The sequence below is a fragment of the Amblyomma maculatum genome, chromosome 4 (genome assembly GCF_055883805.1).
Source record: "Amblyomma maculatum isolate TAMU_Amacu chromosome 4, ASM5588380v1, whole genome shotgun sequence".
Taxonomy (NCBI): Eukaryota; Metazoa; Arthropoda; class Arachnida; order Ixodida; family Ixodidae; genus Amblyomma; species Amblyomma maculatum.
Genome location: NC_139347.1, coordinates 51423458 through 51450225, shown reverse-complemented (window position 1 = coordinate 51450225; position 26768 = coordinate 51423458). Strand labels below are relative to the sequence as shown.

General features: G+C 47.1%; 1 protein-coding gene across 1 annotated transcript in view; it reads right to left on the bottom strand.

The window, feature by feature from the left end:
- Window positions 1–1041: 1041 nt before the first annotated feature.
- The window catches only part of LOC146190986 (uncharacterized), a 32773-nt gene continuing 7046 nt past the window's right edge, over window positions 1042–26768 (bottom strand). The window contains exons 2-7 of the mRNA XM_084600263.1: window positions 25388–25550; window positions 10644–10863; window positions 4672–4695; window positions 4287–4293; window positions 2987–3231; window positions 1042–1568 (exon numbers count right to left, since the gene is read on the bottom strand). Of these exons, the coding sequence (XP_084456389.1) occupies window positions 1344–1568; window positions 2987–3231; window positions 4287–4293; window positions 4672–4695; window positions 10644–10863; window positions 25388–25550 (884 nt within the window). The 3' untranslated portion in view covers window positions 1042–1343. The remainder of the gene's footprint in view (window positions 1569–2986; window positions 3232–4286; window positions 4294–4671; window positions 4696–10643; window positions 10864–25387; window positions 25551–26768) is intronic.

Sequence of the window (26768 nt, the reverse complement as noted above, 5' to 3'; positions counted from 1 at the left end):
AAATGGCGAAAACTAGTCATAAACTGGCGAAAACTAGCAGGCGTAAATTTATGCTCTTGGCACAGCAAATTAATAGTTTGTTTTTTGACTGTTGTTGTATACTCAAAAACACCTCAACTAGCTGTTCATCCCGTTGATGTAGATGCCCGTTACGATGTCCACCATCACCTTATAAGGGATCCATATTGTTACTGCAACTATCATTTTGTTTTCAACAAGTCCACAAAAAGAAATCTTTTATTTGCCGACTGATAGATACTCTCTTCTTTTTTTTTTTTTTTTTGCAAGCAACTCCCTTATTGTAAGATGGAGAGTTCGACTCTTCCTGACTGTATCTAACACTCCACAAAACTGGATTGTTCCTTGGTTCATTAGTCTTCGTGACAACAACAACAACCACAAAATGCTTTATTCTTGCTTCTTTGAATAAATTTAAGTGAGGCAAGGCTACGGTTTAAGCGCAACCATTTGATCCTGGTTCAATGTATTTGCGAGTTATGTTCCTAGCTGCTCATGGTGTTAGCTCTTTCTAACCCTGAAAGCACAGTTAACCGATAACTCTCTTCCATCACGAAGTGCGTGAACATTTAATTTTCATCTGCTTGTACCGGCAAACCAAACGCTGCAGGATGACGTATAAATTCAGACTTCCGACCGTCAGAGGACTGAAATGAGAATGTAATTAGATAAGTCATGTTTGTTTACATCTATACTGAAGGCCATGTCTTGGTCGTAATTGCAGGCCAAGCTGAGTGACACTACTAGCGGACGACGAGCGCAACTGTGCCATAGGGCTGTTTGACCACAGCGCCCCTTTTGTTGTCATGAAGGGGAGAAGTAGTTAAAACTACGCTTCCCACCCCTGCGGTTGTCACACCCACTTATCTAGCCCCCGTATCACGGCGTCGCCTTTGAGATTTCACAGATCGGCTGACGATGATACGCACAACCCCGGAGAGGGGGGGGGGGGGGGGTTCGTCCACTCCCCGGGGACCTCTTCCCAGCGGCTTCCCAGCTGCGACTGCAGCTGACGATCGTTGGCCCCGTGATTCTTCATGTCGGCATTTACAGAGGTGGCAACCTATACAGTGCGTTTTGCGCGAGGTGAATAACAGTCACGTGGCTCCTTTTTCGGTTCCTCGCCGAATCAGTCAAGCGCCACTGAAGTTCGAGGAAGCAACAGCAACGTGACGCTGCGTGGACCCGCGTTTGCTGCAGAGCACGCAATTGGTCACTTTCCTCAGCCGATGACAGCAATGAGGGCAAAGCTTGCTGCGCAAGCCCACACTGAAGGAGCGTCCTGTGGATGGCGAGACACACGGCCAGTTGGCGGCGGCCCTCGTTCACAGCGCCGTGGACTGGGTGCTGGCCTGGTGCTCGATCTGCAGCACCATGGACTTGATGTCCTCGGCGCTCTTGACGCGCCTGGAGAGCGGCACCAGGATCTGGCTGCCCACGAAGACCGAGTTATGGCGCAGCCGCTGAAGCCGATGCAGCGCTGCCGCGCCTCCTCCGTTGGCGTGGGACGATAGGCGGCGCAGCTCACGCTCCAGCACCGCACTCTTCACCTGCGCACAAATGCCGCGCCATCTTGCTATCTTCTCACTATCCCTTTTCTTACCCGCCAACCGTAGCTTCGATGCTTTAGGTATTAGGTAGCAGTTGCCGCTGCCGGCAGCACTCTTTTACTTCCTTTTTGATTATTATTTAAATAAACCCCTACCACCACCGCTACCTGGACAGTGGTCACCAGCGTAAGTCTCGCGACATGCTAGCATCCCATTCGCTGCGTGCGCATGCAAGAATAATCACTCTAGCTTTCATTTGTTTAGTCGGCAGTCACTGAGTGGGGTGGCTGTGAATGGCGGAGCGACTCGCTGATAATCATAAGAGCATTTAAAACGTGTTCTCTTTGAAGCGTATAGTTTCTTACTCTTACCTAGAGGGAAAGCTGTGCCGTCATGTATGGGGGTTTGCATGGAGCTTCCTGACGGCTAGTTCAGCTACTATGGGCTATATATATATAAGCATCATGATGCGGAGAGCTAGCGGATGAAGAACTATAACTTTTTGCCAAAAATAACGCACAAATAAATGTTGTTCTACAATAAAAATTCTCCCAAAATTCAATATCCTGACTACGACTGACAAAAAGCGAGCGAAACAGCATTTAAGTGTAAAATTTGTCCAAAATAAGCGACGGCTCTCTTTCCTATCGGCTAAATATTGAGCAGTACGGAAAATAATATTTTGCACCTAATAGACACAATTAAAAAATGTTTTAAAATATATATGGTTGCTTTATCTCTTTAGAAAGTCTTTTAGCGGCATTTAGGAAAACAGAAACCTTTTATTGTCGTCATTTGCTGTTGCGCCTTCGTTACTATGGCTTCTGCGGTCTAAGTCCGCGTCTCGAGATGATGGTGATGGTCGTGATGAGACAGCTTAGTAACGCATCTCTGTGTTCCCGAAAAAATCCGACTGTCCCGCACCAATCGGCACACCGGCCCATGATGCTTAGCGCGCCCATGGTGGCTAAAGTGCAGCGCCCCCAGCTTGGTAAGAGTAAGAAACTCTATGGTTTGATGATGTTTAACGCCGGTTTTGAAAATGGTGGTGGTGGTAAAACTTTAATCTTCATATATACAGGGTCAAGCTATCCTCCTAGAGGGCGGCCTGCAGTCCTTGGACCCAGGCAGCCTATGTAGACCCGGGCGACGTGTTCGGCCAGTCGGATTAAAGTATTTTTAACATCTTTCAGAATGATTTCATGAGTGACCAGCGCATCAACGCGGACATTTCGCAACAGAGCGAGTACCTAATGGCCGTGAAGCTAACTCTCTCGTTTGGTTACGAAGGGCAGGTGCAGTATGGTTTGACTTGACACCGCATTGTCACTGTCTCATGCTACAACCCACCAGCCTGCTAGGAATTCCGCAGTGATGACCCGAGAGCATGGGCCTCACCAGCAGCAGCGCATTCATACCTGCAGCACGGGCGGCGAGGGCGGCTCTTGTTCCTGGTACTGTGGCTGGTAGGGCTCCAACATGCGGATCTTGCCCCACTTGTTGAAGAACAGCAGGATGACGGCCAGCCATACGCTGAGCACCAGCACCACGATCACGATCTCTTCGTCGCGTACCACGGGCCGTGTCGCAGTCGCCACCGCGGGCACTCCACGGCCACCCGTCGCCACCGCGCCGCCGCCGCTGCCGCTGCTGCCATTGCCTGCTGCATTGTCATCAGTCAGCATATGAGAGGGATGGACTTCGCCAAGGTCACCTGGGCAACGCTTGTCCTCATTTGAGCCAAAGGGCGTGACGACACACTTTCATAAGGAAACTGCGGAGTGTGCACGAGTTTCCCATTTGTAGGCGAGCTCTTCATTTTCCTAAACCTGAACTTGCGCACGTACTTGACGGTCCATAGTTTCAGAATGCACTGCAGCGCATTCGAAAATTTCAACATACAACGCCCATTCACGCTAGTCTTTCAAGAAGCATTAGTTCAGCCTTAAAGAGTTCCACAGATCTATCGCCAATACGCTGCACTTCTTGTTTTATACGTAAACTTGCAAGACTTCTGGTGTCTCTGTGTCAGGGCTCCTGGCCACAACCTTTGTCTCGTGCCACAGTGGCTAACACCTTTCGTATTGGATGCAGTGCTCAGATAAATGTTTCTCTCCTTCATCGTTTAACCACGAGCGAATGTTCCATTGCGCAGTCATTAGTGCAACGACCTGTCTTGGGTTTCCTACGCGTTCCTGCAGGCTGTATGAATTGCATAAATTACCCCACTGCCTCAATCGACGAACCGTCTGGCCTGTTTTTTCTTTCTCGTATTCACTCCTTCTTCTGCCGTATGTGATGCGCGAGCTAAGTTGGTCGAGATATTGAGGAGCAAGGAGCAAGACAAGAACACCGTGTCCGTTACACACTTTGTTTACATAATGGGCGATCTGATTTGCGTACTGCACCACTTAAGGGTTTAACAGCAGCTTTTTTCATCTCACATTGCTTCTCAAACGTGCCTATTTTGGTTTTAAACCATGGCTTCAGCAACTGGCGTGAATAGAGCGCAGGGAAACCGGACTGAAAGTAGCCGTTCAATTTAGCCAGCGAATCACGTGCGATGGAAGAAAGAACGAAGACAAGAAAAAAACAAACATGTAAAACGGTTCGAGTTCGTGCATTGCTGTGCTGGGTCGTTTATGCAATTCTTATGACCTGCGGGAAGGGCCGCGTAGGCCGGACGTGGTGTTGCATTAATGGCCGTGCAGGGTGAACATTCGCTCTTGGACGCAGGGAGGCATTTATCAGAGTATTGCGACACTGCAAACGGCGTGAACCCCTGTGGCACGAGATAGATTCTGTGTAGAAGCTTCAGGGACAGATGCACTAGCGGTGTTTGAAGCTTACCATATAAAAAGACTGCAAGTGAGTAAGTCAGTAGTATGACTGGGGGATATTTATTACTGGATGGATGCTTGTTGAACGATTTGGTCTAATATTTAGCGGAATCCCAAAATGTGGAGTACATTTGTAATAAGGAAGTAATTACTCATTGACGTCCACCCAAGCGCATCTATACGGCTACAAAAAAAAAAAAAAAAAAGAAAGCTACACAGCTTTCTCGGAGACGTCGCAGTCATAGAAAAATTTGCCCTGGTACGGGGATCGAACCCGAGACCGCCCCCTTTCCGGGGAAGTCTCTCTACCAGCTTCCATAACCAGGACGGCCAGGACCCGCTTTCCTTCACAGCTTTCCTTTCAACGGTTTGCGTGATGGGCTTTGCTTAAGAGAGTTCATACTGGGAATGTTTTATTCAGGATATTTTGCTGGTCTACTGAAGAGCACATGACCTAGATAAGAGTTAGCGCCCGCATCGTGTCCTACTTCTCTTGTTTGTATGTATGTATGTATGTATGTATGTATGTATGTATGTATGTATGTATGTATGTATGTATGTATGTATGTATGTATGTATGTATGTATGTATGTATGTATGTATGTATGTATGTATGTATGTATGTATGTATGTATGTATGTATGTACGCATGTATGTATGTATGTATGTATGTACGCATGTATGTATGTATGTATGTATGTATGTATGTATGTATGTATGTACGCATGTATGTATGTATGTATGTATGTATGTATGTATGTATGTATGTATGTATGTATGTATGTATGTATGTATGTATGTATGTATGTATGTATGTATGTATGTATGTATGTATGTATGTATGTATGTATGTATGTATGTATGTGTGCATGTATGTATGTATGTGTACGTATGTGTGCGTGTATGTATGTATGTATGTATGTATGTATGTATGTATGTATGTATGTATGTATGTATGTATGTATGTATGTACGTATCTGTGCGTGTATGTGTGTGCGTATGTGTGCGTGTATGTGTGCATGTATGTATGTATGTATGTATGTATGTATGTACGTATGTATGTATGTATGTATGTATGTATGTATGTATGTATGTATGTATGTATGTATGTATGTATGTATGTATGTATGTATGTATGTATGTGTGCATGTATGTATGTATGTATGTATGTATGTATGTATGTATGTATGTATGTATGTATGTATGTATGTATGTATGTATGTATGTATGTATGTATGTTGGTCGGTTGGTTTGTGGGGTTTGACGTCTCAAAGCGACTTAAGCTATGAGAGACGCCGTAGTGGAGGACTCCGGAAATTTCGACCACCTGGGGTTCTTTAACGTGTACTGACATCGCACAGCACACGGGCGCCTTGCTTTTCGCCTCCACCGAAAAGCGGCCGCCGAGGCCGGAATTCGATCCCGCGTCCTTGGGAACAGTAGTCGAGTGCCGTAACCACTGCGCCACCCCGGCGGGTATGTATGTATGTATGTATGTATGTATGTATGTATGTATGTATGTATGTATGTATGTATGTATGGTTGGTTGGTTGGTTGGTTTGTGGGGTTTAACGTCCCAAAGCGACTAAGGCTATGAGAGACGCCGTAGTGGAGGACTCCGGAAATTTCGACCACCTGGGGTTCTTTAACGTGCACTGGCATCGCACAGCACACGGACGCCACTCCGTTTCGCCTCCATTGAAACGCAGCCACCGAGGTCGGGTTCGAACCCGGGTACTCCGGCACAGTAGTCGGGCGTCTTACCAATGTATGTATGTATGTATGTTGGTTGGTTGGTTTCTGGGATTTAACGTCCCAAAGCAACTCAGGCTATGAGAGACGCCGTAGTGGAGGACTCCGGAAATTTCGACCACCTGGGGTTCTTTAACGTGCACTGACATCGCACAGCACACGGGCGCCTTGCTTTTTGCCTCCATCGAAAAGCTGCCGCCGAGGCCGGGATTCGATCCCGCGTCTTTAGGATCGAATCCCGTTGTATGTATGTATGTATGTATGTATGTATGTATGTATGTATGTATGTATGTATGTATGTATGTATGTATGTATGTATGTATGTATGTATGTATGTATGTATGTATGTATGTATGTATGTATGTATGTATGTATGTATGTATGTATGTATGTATGTATGTATGTATGTATGTATGTATGTATGTATGTATTATGTGCGTGTGCGTGTTTGGCGATGGCCACACATGCTGGAGGCAGATCATGTACTAAAAGCGGCTTACTTTATACGACTGCATACATTTAAGGAATGTCGAAAGCGAGTACTGAGAACCTCCATCACCAAATATCTGAATTACAAATCTCACGCTCATAAGAAAAGGTACAGCTTCGACAGGCAGATGTCGAGCACAAAAACAGAGGCTGTCCGACTAAGCACCGCGTCACAGTTTGCAAACACTCCAACAAAAGGTGAAAAAGAACGCCACTGACAGCGCAATGGTAATAAGTCACGGCAGCCCTCAGAAACGTGCAGTTATTATACGGCATGCCCATGCGCTTTCATTGAACTAAAGCTTTCATGTGTACACGTTTCCTATTCTAATCTCTATAAGGCCCACACAGTGCAAAGACAAATGAGAAAGGGACTTGAGAGAGAACACAAGGGCGCTACGCATCACATGACCCGTTTCTCGGTGAGCCAGCGAAGTGAATGCGCGAGCAAATATATCGGGCGTAAACGTGCGTCAGTTGTTCTGCTAGGGAAAACGCGACATCATTACCAGACACCTTACCTACTGCAGAAGATGCCTTCATTGCCACCAAAATGCAGTGATGAAATTGTGCGCCTAATATGGAAGCATGCTCTATGCATTAACACGGCAAATACGTCGGCGCCCCATTTATCGATACAGCGATAATGGGAAAAGGCCATCTGCGCGCTTGCATGGCCGCTCGATTCTCGAGACGCATGGGTCGGCCACCCAAGGGTAAAGGAAAGCGGATGGGAGTGAGATGCAGGAGGGAAGGGGAACTCTCAGTATACGCGAAAATGCGACGGAAGCTGGTTGAGAAAGACGAAAGCCGTTTTTTTCCCGAACCGAATCGAATACGAACGAATACTGACAAAACATAATCGATTACGAATCGAATATTTATACTAATCTTTACAACCTGCGCGAATGTGTGTATACAAATTAAGCAGTCGATTCTGCGAAACATTAAAGCGCCGGAGCCAACGATGTGAGACATTAGAGAGATTTAGCTTACCGTGATCCGCGATTCGCTACCGTGACTCTCTACCGCACGTGGGCGGGGCGGGGCGCTCAAGCTGTTTGGTCCCGACGCGGCAGGTCTGTGTGCCGACATCCAGTATGTGGCCCCATCTATCGGCGTCAAAGAGGGTCTGGGCATGCGCAGTGGAACGCGCGGTGGCGTGATCCGCTAAAACTCTCTATTGCTATAACGTTTACGTTTAAAGCAATAGCTGTTGAAAGGCGCAACTAAAATGTTGCAACAAGAAATTAGTATGTTAACTCTATTAACAGCGAGTCGTACACAGAATAAATTGCCCTTTACTAGTCACAATGAAAGAGAATAAACAAGAGCCACACTTCAGGACATTAAGTGGTTGACAAAAGCTGGCATCAAGAAAGGGTTTGCTGAAGTCGCCTGAGCTCTATACCACGCCAAGGAGATCACGTATGATAATATATGAACGTCGTCAAAGAAACGGACCATGCCATGGCACTGCATCCTTCATTCGGCGTACACTGATATCGGCTGGATGGTACGTGGCGTGGCGTCTCTGTGGGTCCGGTTTTAGGACAGTCGTCGGAAAAAGAAATACGGGTGATCTTATTCACACCTCGCACTAATTATTCGAGAAGTACTGAACGAAAGAAAGTTGAGAACGTATTAGATTCGTTTCGAATAATTCTGAGCGAATACCGATTGATTCACTCGAGTAACCGAACTGTGGGGCATTCAAATATTCAAAATTTTCGGATATTCGCAACCATACTGATCAAAAACGCGTTCGATTATTTTCTTTATGTTTTTTTTTATTTAAAGGCTTGCCATGGGGCATAGAATGGGTCTGTCTTAACTTAAGTAAGCCGTGTAGGCTATTGTCTTCCAGAAACCGAAGCAAGCTCCGGCTCTTAACGTGGTTCATTAGGCAAATGTGCAGGCCTTCCTCCCTAGTAGGTGACAGTCCAACCTCTTGTAGTCGTCTTGTTTTGGATTTCCGCATCCCTCGGCACGTACATAAAACGTGCCGAAAACCTCGACGTCTGGTCTCGGACACTTAGGGCATGTACTTGGCATTGCATCCTAAATAGCCCCATCGGGACGTCACAGACAGGGTAAGGGCCGTCCCAGCCTTAATCCTTGTAAGGGATACCTTCATTCCCAATAGGTTATGAGGGAGGGAGTAAGTACATGTGGGAATCGGGGCATTTACCCCCTGTGTTACTTAGCCGGCACACATTTAGGGCGAAGGCCTTAATAGGCTCATGAGTGTCCGTCCATCCGCGATAAGTGTCACACTGCTGTAAGTGTCAGACGCAGTAAAGCAAGAATCGAGGGGTTTCTAACAAAGGCTTTCGCCTCATCGCAGTTTAGTAGCCCCATTTTTCTTTAATGAACATGCTAAGATGCATGGGGAGAGTGGAGCGGGGATCAAAAGGGGAGGCTTGTGGGCGAGACACTCGTCTTAGGGGCTTGGTGTATAAAGGAGTCTTTTTTTTATAATCAAAGTTCTAAGCATATTCTTGTATCTAATGTATCTAAATGCGTTTCTTTATTTTCTTGTTAGAGCATGTATCTCCTGAGTATTGCTTAGCGGTTTTGTATCTCTCGAGTTGTTTATCAAACGCAGAGAGCCGATGCAAATGTGAGCTTCTCTTATAGACGGTATGGTATTTATAGCCTCCATCAGATCACAGATAGCGTAAAGCTCCATTACAAGTGAGCCGAGTGATGACGTCACAGTCTCACGGTATCCTGCGGAATCTCGCGGATACTTCTCGCGGACGCACGCATAGACGGACCCGCTGGCGAGCCATGAACCATTAAAGGCTTTCACCTTGCGTACAGTTTCCGGAGGTAAAGCTGCACCGCCCGCGCATCATGCCTCCCACACCTCTGTCTAACATGCTGTCAGTAGTAGAAGTTGAAGGGATATTCGTCGAAGCCTTAATTGACACCGGCGTATATATTTCCATCACACGATCAGATGTATGTTCTCGCATAAAAATATTCGTACACTTTACCCTGGTCCTCGTTTACACGCCGCAAATGAAGCACCCATATCCCCTTCAGAGCAATGCAGCGCTCGGATCACAATAGACGGTTGCGGCGATCACATCGCACTTGCTGTGCTTAACTGTTTCTCGGTTGGGACTGTTTGTCTTCCGCGTCTGCAGCCATCAAGTGCCGTGACCGCCCCATTGAGGTTGCTGAAAACGACATTTACCCTTGCTGAATGGCCACAATCGCGAGTGCTCACAACTGCTCAGAATTCATATCTTCAGCCCTGGTACTGATAAAGTTATTGAAGTGAAATGTGGTCATGTTAAGAGAAGGGAGGGAGGTGGCATTCAAAAGAGGGAAATAGGTGCCGTAGTGGAGGGCTCCGGAATAATTTCGACCACCAAGGAATCTTTACGTACACTGACATAGCACATCACACGGACACCTCTCCGCTTCGCTTGTTAAAGATCACGGCCGCATTCAGGCGGCGGCGGCGCGCTTCAGTCGTCACTGCTTGAGTCTGACCATGTAAATATTCCCAGGCGGTCGAAATTATTCGCGAGCCCTACACTATGACAGTTCTCTATTTCACTCTCTCCTTCTTCCCTATCCTTATGGCGCGGTCAGGTATCCACCCACAAGTGCGACAGATACATGCGCCTTTCTTTTCCTCTACACCAGTTCACAATTTTACTAATAAACACAAAAACCGCGGCAGTTTCACACACCTGTGTTCGTAATCACTGCAGCGTGAAATTGATAAAGCAAACACGGAAACCGGTGTTGTGCCTTAGGTCAACAGAGCTATCGCTCTGCATTCGGTTCAGCAGCGTTGAACTCCGGTATTCTTTTTTTTTCTTCAATGTTTGCGCTCATATACTATTCTGCTTTAAATGCATTCGCCCTTCGTTTGATTTGTAACAGCTTCTACGGGGCATACCAATGACTTGGAACTCGGTTACACTCGCTTTCGCTGCATGTTCGCTGGGGCGGACACTTATCAATTGCAAGCTCCTGTCTCGATATAAGCAGCGATGGAGGCATACTGACCGGCGGCGCTTCCGGGCGCAACGAAGCGCACCAGGCCGACGGGGGCGTCCGTGTGGTTGGCCCGCGTGGCGGCGCCCGGCGAGGCGAACACACGCACCAGGTACTCTGCCTCGGGCTCGAGCCGCTCCAGCAGCACGCTCCGCTGGTCGCCGGAGGCTAGCGCCACGCGGGCCGCCGTCGATCTGCACAAGTCGCACAAGTCATGTGTTGTCCACGCATGGTTTCCAAGGGCGACGCGCGATGCCGCCACCAATTGCTGTCATCTGCAGGCAATGGGCACTGCGTATAGCCACACCCAGCGCATGCTTTTCCCAGGCGGTCGTACAGTTGTCGAGACACTTGTCTTCAGCGCTCGAACGCTGCGTTTTGTTGTATGTTTATGATTTCACAGGTGCTTAGCGGGCGCAATACCGCTTTTAGAGCCATACTAAGGTAGAAACGAGCCATGCCTCCGTGCGCGCACTGTAAGGCCAGGTTTGTAGCCCAAGGCCACTCGTAATGACATAAGTGAAAACTCCGATGCGCGAGCTATAATAGAGATGTCTGGAACGCGTGCACAGAGTGACTTAATCAGCTATTGAAGAATTAGCAGTCGTAGGTATCGCAACGCAGCCACACCGACAGTCGGCCATTTTAGCTTCAGCAGAATGGAAAGTTGGGCTAGTTGAAAGCTTTTAATAATAAGGCTCAACAAAGGGCGCAAATGTGCAACACATTTTTCCTGTTAATGAAAGGGTTGCACTTCAGATCGTGACATTCTAGGTCACAGAACATGCAACATGTTCTTTCTTATCGGTTTCGTTGTATAATTTATGGAATGGCTTTTTGCCTCTTGGCTTAAATTTATATGGAAAAAGTCCATGCATTTAAATTTTTCTTCTTTCTCTTTAGCAAGTGCATTTCTCTTTAAATAACAGTTGTAGCCTGCTTAATTGAAGTCGTCTAGCTGCGCTAATGCCAGATAGTTGCTCCCAACTCTGTATATACCTTCAGTCATGTACGAAAGCTCGGGGACTCCGTCAGCTTCGCTTTAATAACTTTTGTCCTCCGTCTACACCTGTACACAAAATATTGGAATATAGGTTTATTGACTTATGATCGCAACGAAAAGCCACTGGTGACGCAGCCAAATTGCTTCACGACTTCGCAGCATATAAGAGAGGTGTATGTCAAGGTCCCCGAACGTAGACGTGAGTTCGAAAAAGGGTTTGAAATCGTTGAGTCAAGCGTGATACCCTGAGCTGCATGCATCTGAAGCGTCACTATTGCGTCCACTTCTGGTATCGAGATCGTAGCAAAAACATCTCTGTGGGCAGATCAGACACACTCTTCCACGCAACACTTTCCTGTGCTGCCGCGTACTGCATACCGCGGCCAATACTGCAGTATTGTCAGTGGTAGAGTGGACCGGACCCTTTCATGACGGCACTCTTAATTGGCTCTCGAAGTTCAATGACCAGATGTTGGCGGGGCCGACGGCGAAGGAGCGGCCTGTAGGCATTCGACGGCGGTTCTTCAGACTGCGAAAGTATACCATTGCTTAAGGCTTCGAATGGCGTTACGAAGCGCATCAAGTTCGTCAACGATCGACGATGTATCCGACGTAGAAACGCATTTGACACCTGCATTTACGTCTCACTGTATCTGTGAAATTTACTCTGTCCCATTAGTCTACCCACAATGCGCAAAAAAAAAAAGAAAGGTGCATCCGTCGTTGCCACCTGTACGTTTCGAACCTACAAACTTTCGGTACAACTTGTGCGACCCTTTAAACAACTTGGCTCTCTCCGGACTGCACCTGCGTAAATTGTTTGTGTACTCGATTGAACTAGATTATAGGATTGTGAGAAATCTGCCATCGTAGCTGAGTTGGTACAGAGCTGCAAGCGACATGCCGTATAGGTCACGCTTTCGGATCCCGCCACCGATATATAGATGTGTATAGTCGTGAGGAAAAGAGGTATACACCACGCAGGCGGTGGCTGAGCTCGGGAAAATGGCATCGAAACGTTATCAGGCGACAGCGACAAGGGCATCGACAGTGACATATGCATGTCGATAAAATGGAGCACCGCTACGACTGTCTCAATCCCAGATAGGATTGCTATAGATGGCGTTGCAATGCAGTTTTCCCCAGAGTAGTAACTTCAGTTTTCCCGAGTTACATCGCCGGCTCTATGTTGCATACCAATTTGCTCACAGAGCTTCTCGTTATAAGCTGCTATATTCCTACGCTAATCAACACGACTGACATACAAAAAAAGTGCAGTCTATCTCGTCGTCGAGCGTGGTCCAAGCATGAAGTGAATAGTATAGCAAAGGGGTAACGCCCTCTAAAATGCATTCCCTCGTAAAAGCGTTTAAAGTGACGCGTGCTTTCTTCGTTTTTTTTTTTCTTTTTCGGCTCGTTGAGTGGCAGCGGTGTTGACACTGGAGTCGTGCTGCAACTCTCGTTTGAACCCATGCAGTGATATATTGTACGGCACCGCGGATTGGCTCAGCGGCACTACGTACTCTTCTTTCACCGACGTGCTGCGTCGGTTAACTGTTTACTCCCAAATTTTGAGTGCAAACACCTTGCAAGCGCCCTCCCTCTTACCTTTCTCCCTCTAGGCCCGCCGTTCCGGCACTGCGGCTTCCGAGCGATGTAGAGGAATCGCAGCCGGTAAACCAGCTGCCATTTTGACGGAAAGTTTCTGAATTTTCAGCATAAGACACATTGTCATGTTCGGCTAGTGTTCGTAGCAGTTCCTGGGTGATGTACTCTTCAGTCTGCTGAGAATGAGAGTTAAAGCTGTCGTATTTTTTTTTCACTTTCCTGTATTTTGAGGGTCGACGGAGAAGTTAAGTTTCGAGCTATATCGTTCGGAAGACCACGCGTTTCATATGGAATTAAATCAGTTATATTTAAATTCACGTTTGCGTCAGTTCGGCACAGACGTAATAAATAATAATTGGATCAAAGGAAGGGAAAAACTCAGTATCGGTCACACTTGTCTCTGTGAACACCCGACCGCGCCGTAAGAAGGGAAAAAGGTGGGAGTTAAAGTGGGAAGAGAGAAAGAGGAACCGTAGTGAAGGGCTACGGAGTAATTTCGACCACCTGGGGATCTTTAACGTATGCTGACATCGCACAGCACACGGACGTCTCTTCGTTTCGCCTCCATCAAAACGCACGGCACAGTAGTCGGGCGTCTTAACCACTGCACCACCCTGGCGGGGCAACGAGACAGATGTGCAGATTCGAATTTCACACTTCATAACACGGTGTCAAGCACCCTTGCTGCATATCCTAACCACTGAACCATCGCTGGGATAGTGAGCGAAAGTAGTGCGGAAAAATATGGAACCGCAGATGACGTCAGTAGTGAGAGTTACCGAAAAACTGTATACCTCACTGCTGACGCCACCGCGCCACTGTGGCACGGCCGCGGTGGCGCAGTGGTCACTACGTAAGCTTTCAGGTGAACTTTTTTTATCTACAATCAACGAGCTTTCGGGGTCCATGGGCAGCTTCCCGACTTGCAGTTCGAAGATACTGGGTTCGTATCCCATCACAAATGAACACATTTTTGTCCTTCAGCTGAATTGCTCTTGTTTGGTTGCAGGAACCTCCGTGAGGGTCTCGGCAGCATTCCGAACTTCTTTTGATATGTCCCTGAATTTTGTTAACTCTTTATCTCCATCACTATTTTTCGCTCATGGTCGCCTACGCCGATGGCGAAGGTGCTGTATTTTCAGCGGCACGTGATCTTCAAGGCTGTCGCGTTAAATCACGCTCTTGTCCATACTTTTAATGAGTAGCGACGTGACGTGAATGCGACAACGCTGGTCTTAACGTTCTGCAGCGAAGATTGCAATCACTGCCCCGCAGAGACGTCTCTGTGGTAACGCCGCTCGACTACACGCTACACGTGCATTACGGACTCGTTTTCAGGGAGTCGGTGTGGAGTATTAGTTAGCGCGCTCAGCTGGGGCACGGAAGGATAATGATTTGAGTTCTGGCGTAGACACGATTCTCATTGCTTTCATGTTTTCGTATTTACTTATTTTCTGTACCTCACGACGCGACCTGGAAACGAGCGATTTAAGGATTTCGCCTTAAAATACGTTTCCTGCGCCAGTACTTAGGCTCGCCCACTTCGCTGAAAAGCCATTGCCATTGCTTCGAGGCCAGACAAAACTTGGAGGCAACTAAACTCGCTCATGAACCGCACGCAATCAGAAGACGTACAGCTCGAAACTGATGAGGCTGGGACAGGGGGGCTAGCCTGCCACCGAATTTTTATCTGTTGTAGGCCGTCATTGCACTCGCCACCGCTTCGGTGGTGGACGACGGCTGTTGTTGCGGCGCGCGTCTTTCTCTCCCTCTTCCTTTTCTTTCTTCTCTGTTTTCCTATAAATAATAAATTTTCTCTTCCGTCTGCACGAGGCAGCGGAGGTGGCTCAGCTACAGAGCCAGTAGCAGGCCCGTGCATTTTCTTTCCCTTCTTCCTACAGCCACAACAACAACAACAACAACAACAACAACAACAACAACAGATAAGCATGAACGGTCAGGTGTTGTCAGGATCTACACTGGCGAACTCTTTCAACGACTACTTTGCTACACTAACAACTCATAACATTAACCGGACATGCAATTCATACCTCTCTAAACCTCACGCACAAAGTTTTTGCTTTGATCCCGCTGCTGAAGCAGAAGTGTTTTTATGTTTTCTTTCCCTGCGTAACACAAACAGTGTGGTGATTGATGGCCTGCAGCTGAGACCAGGTCAGTTCGTACTGGACGTATTGGTGCCCATTCTTACGCACATTTCTAGCCTGTGCCTATCTACCGGAAAAATCCCCGCAACACCGCAAGTAGCTGAAGTGAGGGTAATATGTAAAAACAGAGACAGGAATAATTTCTCAAATTATGGACTTATATCATTGTTCCCAGTATTTTTCAAATGAATAGAAAAACTAATTTACTCAACGATCATGCTACTCTGCGATAAATATCGCATCATATGCGAAGCACAATACGGATTTCACCGTGGAAGATCAACCAGTGATGCGCTCCTCCAGCAGAAAGAAATAATACTCGACAGCTTTGAATCAAAATTACTTACACTTGGAAAATTTATTGAGTTCTCTAAGGCTTGACAGGCTTAATCACAGTATATTATTCACTAAACTTGAACGCTACGGTTTCCGAGGTATAGCACTAAATTAATTACAAGCTACTTATAATTCAGTGTTCAGTGCGTAAAGATAAACAAAATGAAATCAAGTTTTTTGTCGATTCACGTAGGAGAACCGCAAGGACGTGTCTTAGGGACGCTACTATTTAACCTGTATATAAACGACATTGTGAATATTAACCCCGGTATAAAATTTGCGACATATGCAGATGACACTAACCTTTTCATCACTGGCACTACTGCTGAGGAATTGTCGCATATTGGTAATACTACACTCAAAAATCTCCATGAATGGAGCCTAAGTAACTCTTTGGTGATTAATTCAGAAAAGACGAAAGCTGTTGTGTTCAGAACCAGGAATACCGTACTAAACGCTACCCCAAGCTTGACCCTCACTAGCGCTTATATACCATGTGTGACTAATGTAAAAACACTCGGAGCAACATTTCACGAGCATCTAACATGGAACATGCTTATTGATTCATGATTAATCAAATTGTCTAAAGCATGCGGTGTATTGAGCAAATTGAGACACCTCTTGCCTCAAAATCTAAAACTGCTACTTTACCACTCAATTTCTCTAGCCACCTGACATACTGTAACTTAATATGGGGTACAATGACACAGGCCAACCTGAATAAGATTCAGATCTTACAAGACACGCACGCACGCACGCACGCACGCACGCACGCACGCACGCACGCACGCACGCACGCACGCACGCACGCACGCACACACACACACACACACACACACACACACACACACACACACACACACACACACACACACACACACACACACACACACACACGCACGCACGCACGCACGCACGCACGCACGGACGCACGCACGCACGCACGCACGCACGCACGCACGCACACACACACACACACACACACACACACACACACACACACACACACACACACACACACACACACACACACACACACACACACACACACACACACACACACAAGACACCTATGCACATCAATCAAAACGTGCCATTTGACTCACCAAGTGCACATTTATACCAGCAACTCAGTCATTCCCATAGACCTGTTATACGAGTACAAACTAATAAACAATTACATCAAGCAACCTACATAACTATAACGCCAAACAGGAAATCAGACCCCTGCGATACATTCCGCCGTGGTATCTTCCACTCAGCAGATCCAATTACGGAGAGCAGATATTAAAGCACCACTTACGTCATATATTAAACAAATAACACTTACTGGATATTGACATCGATTCACTTTTACCTCCGTCATGGAAAATTCACTGCCTTAGTGTTCACCTTGAACCAAGATTTCTGTTACCTCCATTTCACGTAGTGCTGTATTGATTTGATGTTTTGTAATCTAACAGTCTTCGGAACGCGCAGTTTACTGGGCTTATCTTTGCTTTACCCTCTTCCCTTTTTGCCATCTTTCTACTCTCAGTGTTTCATATAGTTACTTCCTGAACTTAGGTTCAGACTAGTCATTTATTGTGTTTTGTTCTGCTTCAAAATATGGAATTTATTTTATTATTAGAACACCTTATGGCAAATAATGCTGTTCATTGTATTTTTTAATTCTCTTGTAAGATTATCTTGTGCATGTGTTCATTTTTGGAGTAACGCCGTTGCTGCCGCCATTGCAATTAGGGGTGTGGTATTTTTCAAGCCAGCGTTCATGGTGGCTTTTTCACTACGCTCCAGACATCATGTACGGTGCTGAATAAAGGAATTTAAATTTAAATTTCAATCATATGCTGCATGAGGTTTAGTGCCCAAAAGCGACACAATGGACTGCGAGGGACGCCGTAGTGGAGAAGGGGAGGGCTCCGGTTTAATTGCACCACCAGTGCACTGACATCGCATAGCAGACATTTTGAATTTGGCATCCATCGAAACGCTTCCGCCGTGGCCGCAGTACCGAACCCACGTCCTCAAGCTCGGCATCCAAGGGCGCTTAACCACTCAGCCACTGTGGAAAGATGCGTAGCGTTATTCGATAGAGGTATAGGGGATGCAAATTTCCGTGATCCCGTCAACACACTCCGGCCTAGCCTCTGAAAAAAGTTTTTGTTTACATTCTGACACTAAACAGCGAACAGGAAGCGGGCGAATCAAGAGCAGCGGCGAGGAGCAATCGTATACGTGCTCGTTGTCTACAAAGTGCCGGTCTCTGAAAAACTTGCCGTGCCAAGAGCTGCAGCTCCGGCGCTGGATCCGCCCGGTTGTTCTCACCTATATGCTCGCTGGATGCGAGCAGCGTAATTGGCTCGAGCTTAAAGCGGGCGGCCGTCCTGAATCTTTTATATACTGCGGATCTCCAGGGAGTACACCGGCTAAGTGCGAGAGAAAAATGGTCGCTGCGATCGTTAGTGCCGAGCGCTTCCTGATGTCAAGCCCGCAGGCTCCGGTGAAGCTTGAAAAAGAGAGCCGTGACAGTCAGATCTCGTTTACAGCTCTCCATCGCTTCTGGGTTCAGCGCCGCCCAATGTTCCGTAATCGTGATCGTGCAGTTTATCTGGATTTTAAAGCCTAGCCGTATACAGCGCCCTCGGCAGTAAGCTCCCGGTAATGGCCCGCGTGCCATCCTGGCTAAAGTGCCACCCACTACTATACCCTCCAAGAAACGTGCGCATCAACAAAACATCCGGTTCTGTCTTTCGTGCTGCTCGGTTATTGGTTAGCTGATCGTTTCGCGGGCTTTGAAACTGATGGCGCACCAGCCCTCATTGATGTCGAAATCGCCTGACAGATTGCTTTCCCAACAGTTTTTCTACAGTGCCTAGAATATACTAGTTTTTCCAAGCCCAGCATAAAAAGAAGCTAGATGGCGCAGCCCGAACGAAGAGTAGACGAATTCGAAGGGAGCGCTCGGTTTCGAATTCAAAGGTAAAATGCGCTTATAGCCCAAGAGTGGACGTGAAGACGTGCGTGTTTTTCCGACACGTGTGGCGACTGTTGGAGCGGTGCCAGGCCACGGAAAACGCCATTTCTGTAGAGAATTAGTCAGGAATAAACTTCGTTTCAACCGATTAAGACGAACTGTTTGACATTGTTTAGTTTCGCCTTTCTTGGCAGGTTGGATTGATTGATTGGTTGATTGATTGATTGATTGATTGATTGATTGATTGAAAACTTTATTGAGTGCATGGGAATTCCCGGAGTTGTGGGTGGTCCGTCTATTCTGGCAGCCCAGTGGCCTGCGGGACTGACTGCCACAGAGTTTAGAAACGTGTTAAACGATTTTAGTTAGTTGGGTTTTTGAGGAGTGGAAAGGCGCGCAGTATCTGTCCCACTTTTCGGTGGGCACCTACACGTACACAATTAACGGCATACAATGTGAGACATGTACGTACATATATATGTCCGAGGTTCGAATTCATATCGCTAAATTGCCTTGATTAGCAGACTGATGCCGATGAGAAGCAACATGGTCAGCCTCAGCGCTGCGCTGCGTCGCAATTTTGATATACGAAGCCATGTCCTGTAACATAGTGCATTATAGTTTTATATTTTAACTTATTGTATACCCTGTACTTTCTCCCTGCGCTCACCTCTTTCATTTCGTCTCTCGTCTTTATTTCTCTTCGCTATCTCTTTATTTTCCCCGACCCAATTCAGGTGCTTCAGGAATTGAGAAAGTAGATACCGGGGAAGCGAAAATCATTTTACTTCTAAAATGGCGAGAATTGGGCCTAGTATGTTATTCATGGTTCACCGCGCTAACACATAGAACGACAATAAACACAACACCACGGAGCTTAATTGTGCTATTATTTTAATAAATAACCGCTATTACTACTACTACCACCCCAACTTGGGAATAAACAAATTTGATTCCATGGGTGTACGAGACTTTTTTATTTCTTTGCTTCTCGCTGATTTCCTGGTTAGAACAACTGAGGCCCTTATCGCGTAAAATAAGGAGGGCGCCTAAGCTTTGCCCTAAGAGACGAGACAGCGCCGTTAATACTGTCTTTTCATTCCGCGAGGCACCGCAGGGGAAGCTGACAAACGGGAGCCATAAAACTGTCCCATCACACACTTAGAAGTCGGAGCTTAAGCGTTCACCATATTTCTCCCGACCGCCGTCTACGGCGGAGGCAGATTCTTCCACTCGTGTGAACATTTTAACCACGCCGTTAAAATGTTCATACGAGTGGAAGAATCCCTTGTGGACCTGTGGAAGTGGTGGAGGACCCCTTGAGCCCAGAAAAGGGGGGGGGGGGGGGGGGAGGGGTTGTGCTGACTGCTGCTGAAGTTCTTGTAGCAGCTAGGTCGACGATCTTGATTTTGTTGAGACCAAACTGGCTTTTAAAAAACGTGCACTTAGATGACGCAGGGAAAAGGCGACGCGTCAGTGCCGGTATGCATGCCGACAAAAGAGATTCGATTCATCCTCACACCGCGCCGCTCGCCCTTCGGACACCCGAGACGCTTTGCATTGCACCCTCCCTCTCTCTTGCGTGCGCTCTCTGTTTCCATACTCCCTTGACGTTTCTTTCGCTTGGAGAAACTATAGTCGGCTTTGAACCTCCGGGCTTTTAACCCTGCAAAACTGCGCCTAGCCAGGCCACAACTATCGTTCGACCTTTCTGTTTCGTGAGCGTGGGCTTCGCGGGTCCTCATTTTAGAAACACTGCCGGCGTGAGGGGTGGCATGGCGAAAGGCGTTAATCAGACGCCGTAGTGGAAATCTTTTGCATACTGAAACAGATATCTGCATACCTGTCTAAAAATGTTTTGGTGACAGGAAAAGCCCGATGACTGTCTCTCCTCTGTGAAGTGGGAAAGATGGAGAAGCCGCATGACAAGTTTCCGAACGTCTTCCACAGATCAGAGTGTTTGTTTTACTGTGCTGGAGAACGGGGCTGGGTTCGAAAGCGGCTGCGGCGGCTGGTTTCATTTCATTCTACCTGGTGGTGGTTGAAAACATTTATCGACAAATACAAATACAGGAGGTTACGTATGAGCTGACTCTGAGAAGCCATCCCCCACAAACAATAGGTGGAGGTCCCTAGACAGGACCCCAGTGGCGCCTGCCGCCGCTCGGGCGAGTCTGTACCATTACATTGCTGTACCCGGAAGCCCTAAAACATTTTGACCCTGGTTTCTCTGGCAGCTGCTCGCAATGTGGGGCGGTATCTTCGGAAATATACCACATGGTGTGGGCCTGCCTCTCCATTTTCGCTATCCCCCCTCACCCCAACCCAGCCCGGGAGGACTGGGACTTTGCGAGAAGCCGCAAAGAGAGTCGGCAAACAGGAGGCATTAACGCTGTCCTATCATACACTTGAGGGCGGAGCTTATGTATGCACCCTAACTTAAGCGCTAGCATAAGGGTCTGGTGTAACGCAAAATCCATCAGGAGGCAAAGAAATAAAAATAAATACTTTTGCAGGCCCTCGGGATCTAAATCTGTCGAAAGCACGCACGTGATTTCAGATCAATATTCGATGCAGCCGTCCTTTGTGCAACCTTAAAGGTCAACTCCGGTGGTTTTTCCATCAATCTGTGTTTTTGGTTGAACTACATTCCTCGGCACGTCCTGACTCGAACACAAAAAACCGTATTTCGAAATTCCAATTAGAAGTATTTTTAAAAAGAAAAAAAACAGCAAATCGAAACCGAAACTGCTTTCACGGCCAGAAACGACGTCCCAGGTGACGAAATGGTGACGTCACACTCAGTATTAGAAAAACACTCGTACGGGCGTTGGATGGTGAAAATAAAGTATGGAAATCGTGAAGCATTGCATAAAATATTTCAAGTAGTTCAATATAAGCCTCACAATTTCATAATCATGCGGGAAGTGGACAGTAACGCCGGTATACTGTTTGTGACGTCAGAAACTCAGTGTTGCCGGCAGAAATAGTCTCAACTTAAGCCACGAAAACAGCATATTGTACAGTTGTGTTGCGCGCGAACGGATTATCGTACGGCGCCCAAATTTTGTAGAATGCGTCAGGACGGAGAGGAGAATCTACAGTAAAACTTTTATTAGAATATTCGAATGTCAAAAAAGCCAAGTTGGCGGCTAGCTGGAGACATGGATTCGAACCTAGGAACATACGTTCCTCCAGTTATACGTCGATAATTATAACTGAATAGTACTGGAGAGGTCGTGTGCCCTTGCCTATGATCTTATGGTTGCAGTACAGCCATTGTAGATATCTTCTGGTCCTTTCACATATGGCTCGTTTACACCGTGATTTCGCAACGGCTGAAAGACTGGTGAGACTTCGACTGGGTGAAGATTCTATTTCGTAATCACTGAATGCTATGTAAGGGTTGGTTGTATTCCGAGCATTTTTATATCATCTGATTGAAAGTGTGGATTTAATCCGTATTTACAAAACTCTGTTGATCTTTTTGTTGATTGAAGTGTAAGGTTGCGCTGATATCTTAGTATATATGTTATGCACAACCGATAGCGAGCTGATCAGTCGGTTTGTTTCAAGTTCTTGACGTTCCCTTCTTTATGGATTATGATAATATTAGCGTTCTTACATGCTCCCAGTATTCCTGAGGTCATGAGGCATTGCGTGTACATGGTGGCCAGCTTTACTAAAACAATATTTCCATGCATGGTCTTTTAAAAATATGAAGTTACCTAATCTTCCCCAGGTGCTTTCTAAGTTTAGATTGATTGTAATGCTTTCTTTGCTATGTGCTTTGTTACCGGGGAAAAGTTTGATTCTTCTGCGTTACTGCTATTCTCATTACGTCTTAGCTACATCGGCTACTCTACAAATCAGCATAGAACGCCTTGACTACTCTGATTATCCATCACATCTGTATTGTTAATTTAGCATTGCTAGCCTTGTCGTTTAGAGCACATATCTGATTTTTGCCTCTGCTTACTTTCCTCTTGGTCGTGCTCGGGCTATCACTTGTCTTTATTACGTGCTCTATTATCTCCAGGTTTTATTTCGTTATGTCGAACAGTTTACACTTGTTTATTAGCTTTAATAGTTCCGTCAGTCCTACCTTGTCTATTGGTTTGTAAGCTTTCATGATTCGGCTTTCTTAATCACATCTTCAGTCTCCTTAGATAATTTATCTCTATCCTGTCATACTATTCTACCGCCTACTACTGCCGCGCACTCAGGGACGACATCTTTGAAATTATCCTTCACTGCTCCTTCACTAAGGTCATCTTTCTCGGTTAAAGTCGAATACCTATTCTGCGGCGAGACCATGAATTCTTATAGCTTTTCTCTTACTGCTAGTTTCTTGGTGGGCTTCGTTCTTACTAGTTTATCTCTCTCGCTGTTGAAATTTAGGCTAATTCGAAAACTCACCATTATGTGGTCACTGCATCGCACCTTTCAGATGACCTCCACACCTAGAAAAATGCTTGCAATACAGCACATTAAGAAATCCACTGCAGGGGTCGTCAATGAACGGGCCCAGATATTAAGGTAATGGCTCCGCCCTGTCTGCACCTCAGAGTGCACACCTCACAGCAAAACAGCAGCGACAGCACGAGCGGAGGGGGAATGTAATTATCTTGTCTGCTATAACGAGAGATCTTATGTGTCGTCCCTGCCACTCTTGTTTCGGTGGTTTCTGTTGTGCCCTTGTTTGTGCACCGAGTCCATCCGCCCCGCAATGTCCTTTGACGGCCTTGTCCCCGCTTTTGGGGATAAAAGGCTTTCGGATAAGCGTGATATGTGGGCTCCCGTGTCTTTTGTTTGGCAATATCGATGTTGTTGCGTGCGATCGTAGCCATTGTTTTCTGTACTCTTGCGTGGTTTTACACAGCTGCGTTTCGTTTAGTCGTGTACTTAGCCTATAGTGTTATTGGCAGAGTGGTTATATTTCACGATCAGATTGGGTGCGTTCTTTAAGCAATGGCATTCTCGCCACGTTCTTCTCAATTTGGAGTCGTTAATTGTGTAGTCGCGCGTCGTGCCATCGATTTGTAGTTACAACGCCTTTGAGTACCAAAGAAGAGACACGTTAGAAGAGCGGCTCTTATCTTAAATGCTGGTGAGGTGAAGTTAAACTCTGGGCACGCGCCCCAGTTATAGGTGCCACGTTCCTGCAATTCTTTCTCTTCGAACTTTTGCTTCTTTCCTCCGTTTCCTCACGGCGAAGGCAGCGCCTTCACTCATGACGCCATTCTGCTGTGTGATATGTCACTGCACAAGAAAGATCCCCATGGGGCCAGAATACTCCCTGAGCATTCGATTACTTGCATCTCTTTCTGCATTTCGAACGTCTATATCGGCCGCGTTTCCTGGAGGCCGTAATTCGCCAGTGTACATTGCGGTGCCAAAGCACGTCAAAGAGACCCGGTGTTAGACATTACTAGAAGCCCACCTCGAATGCCTGACTTTCTTTAGGACCTCAGACTCGATAAACCGTAATCATTTTTTTGCTCCCAACATACTGCCTCCTCTCACGATGTGGTTGAAGTGTCTAAGAGAAGTGAACAAGTTATTTCACCTTTCATTTTCCTAAAATTCATTTCTCGCATTTCATACGACTATGGAATGTGCTACAAGACGCTTCGGACAACCTATAATCGCTGGCAGAGTACAAAAATTACAGAGATAATTATAGGAAAGGGAATGTGCAGTATCTGTCACAATTTTCAGTAGACAATTGAACCGCGTCGTAATGGAAGGGAGGAATGTTGAAGGGAAAGTGTAAGGAGAGATAGAGGTGCCGTAGTAGAGGGCTGCGGGTAATGTTGACCAAATAGGGAACTTTAATGTGCACTGGCAATGACATCGCACAGCACACGGAAGCCTCTCTGTTTCGCCTCCATCAAAACGCAGGCGTCGGCTGTTGGGTGCGAACCCGGGCACTCCTATCCTGCACCCACCGTAGCAGTGGTATACAGACTGCCGTAGGTGGGTTAAGTCGGGTGAAAGGCGTCGCCTGGCTATTCTTTATCCCTGCCGCACGCCGGCAGGGCTTGACTGTCCTCGGGGGAATACAAATCCCAGGAATGTCGTACAGACAAAATCACACATTGTCGCCTATATAGTGCACCACGACTGACAGCGGCAGCTGTATTCATACATACTTTTTGAAGATGGCTTTGACGCCGCAGTGCACTGTCTCACTGCGCCTTTTCTGCTTGGGGCACTCGCCGTTACTGGTCCCCGAACGTAGTGTATGGCCATGGAGATGCCTGGTAAGACTTGGAGACTGATCGGGCTCCCATTGCACATTTAGCGTGCCTCGATTTACGGGCAATCCTAGCTGTGCCGATTCAGTGAAGATCGTATAGTGTACCTCTATATGTACCGCTAGCGCATGCGCAGGTGGCCGCGGGGAGCCAGGCAGATCTGCATCTGACTTGCCACACCTAGAACGTCTGCGCACGCAGGGTGACAACGGTATACGGTAACAACACTCTAAATGTCGATCTCTTGTTGGTTTGGTCTTTTTGGCGTTCTGATCTCAGAATGGCGAGAGTCCATTCTACCTGTGGCAGATCTGCAGGCTTCGTTAAACCCCAACGGACAGTCGCAGAATGGCACAGAGCACGCACCTGTCGTGGACGCCCTGGTAGAACACTCGGAAATGCAGCCCCTCCTCTTCGTAGTTCCGGTAGCGCCAGCGGACGAGCACGGCCGGCGGGCTCCAGCGCACCAGCACGGCGCTCACGGGGGGCTCCTCCGCCGCCGCCGCCGCGCCGCTCGTCGTCAGGGCGGCTGCGCGGACAACACAGAGAACGCGCTGAAGCACGGCCGAGCAGACACCAATGTCAATCAGGCTCAAAAAAACGATTTCGCTTTCATTCGGACATAGAAAAGATCATTCCGTGCGCTACGTTTCTTTCTTCACCGCTTGTGCAGTGCATAAACTTTTGGCCGGGCTGGGACAGCGAAGAAGCAGCAGTGTGTTTTTCCCGGCCGCTAGGGGTCAGTCAGCACAGTGGTCACAGTGGACAAAACAGCCAAGTCCGCCACCGCACCTGCAGCCACTGGAATTGCACGGATAGCACCCTAGCTCACTCCGAAAAACCTTCGCTGGAACTTCTCTGTGCTGAAACTTTCGAACTGCATCAGCAGCACGCGGAAGCGCTGATAATGTGTGCTGACAGAGGGGTGATTACCTGCGCGCCGTTTATTTTATTTTCTATACGTGTCACTGCGCCATTACTTTAAAGCGACAACGTTCAGGCTCCCACCTTTCAGGTCATTGCACCCAGCACCTCTCTGTATACATACAATAATATTAAATGGTTTCACGAACACCCCTTTCAGCGAAAATCCCAGCGTCGGCGATGCCGTTAATTGCCAACACTGTGAGCGAAACATCCTGCCACTGGCAGTTGGCATAGTTGGCAGGTGATATAGCCGGCGTACACAGATTGGTTGGCAGGTTGCGTGACGTTGCGAAGCCACATGACACGGCCGAGGTGGCAGCGGTTCGAGTGGCTCCTATTAGATGGGGATCGAACCCCAGAGCCTTGAATCCCGAGTCCGACACACTATACACCAGGCACGGCTCGATTCAAAAGCGCTTTCTGTATATTTATGTCGCGTTGTCGCAGCTTAACGCTGTATGCTAATGGGAATGTGTGGGATGACAGAGGAACCGATTAAGAAATTAATGATTAAACAAGGAGCAATTAAAGTACATTTAATATCCCATCGAATATCCGCAAGGGGAGCAGCAAACCGGAGCAATTAACTCAGTTGCGTCATATCCTTAGAGGCGGACTTTCCCCCGAATTTGTTATTCGTTTTTCTGATTTATAGCCCAAAATGGTCGGCGTCAGCTGCAGGCGACGACTTTATGTGCTAAAGGCTCTGTCATGTTGTGCGCAGCGAGAGAAACATGCACGTTCAGCACGACTGTTGCGCCGTAACAGTAGTATAAAGCAGTATTTGTAATGGTAAAAATAGTAATAGGGAGTATGGCTG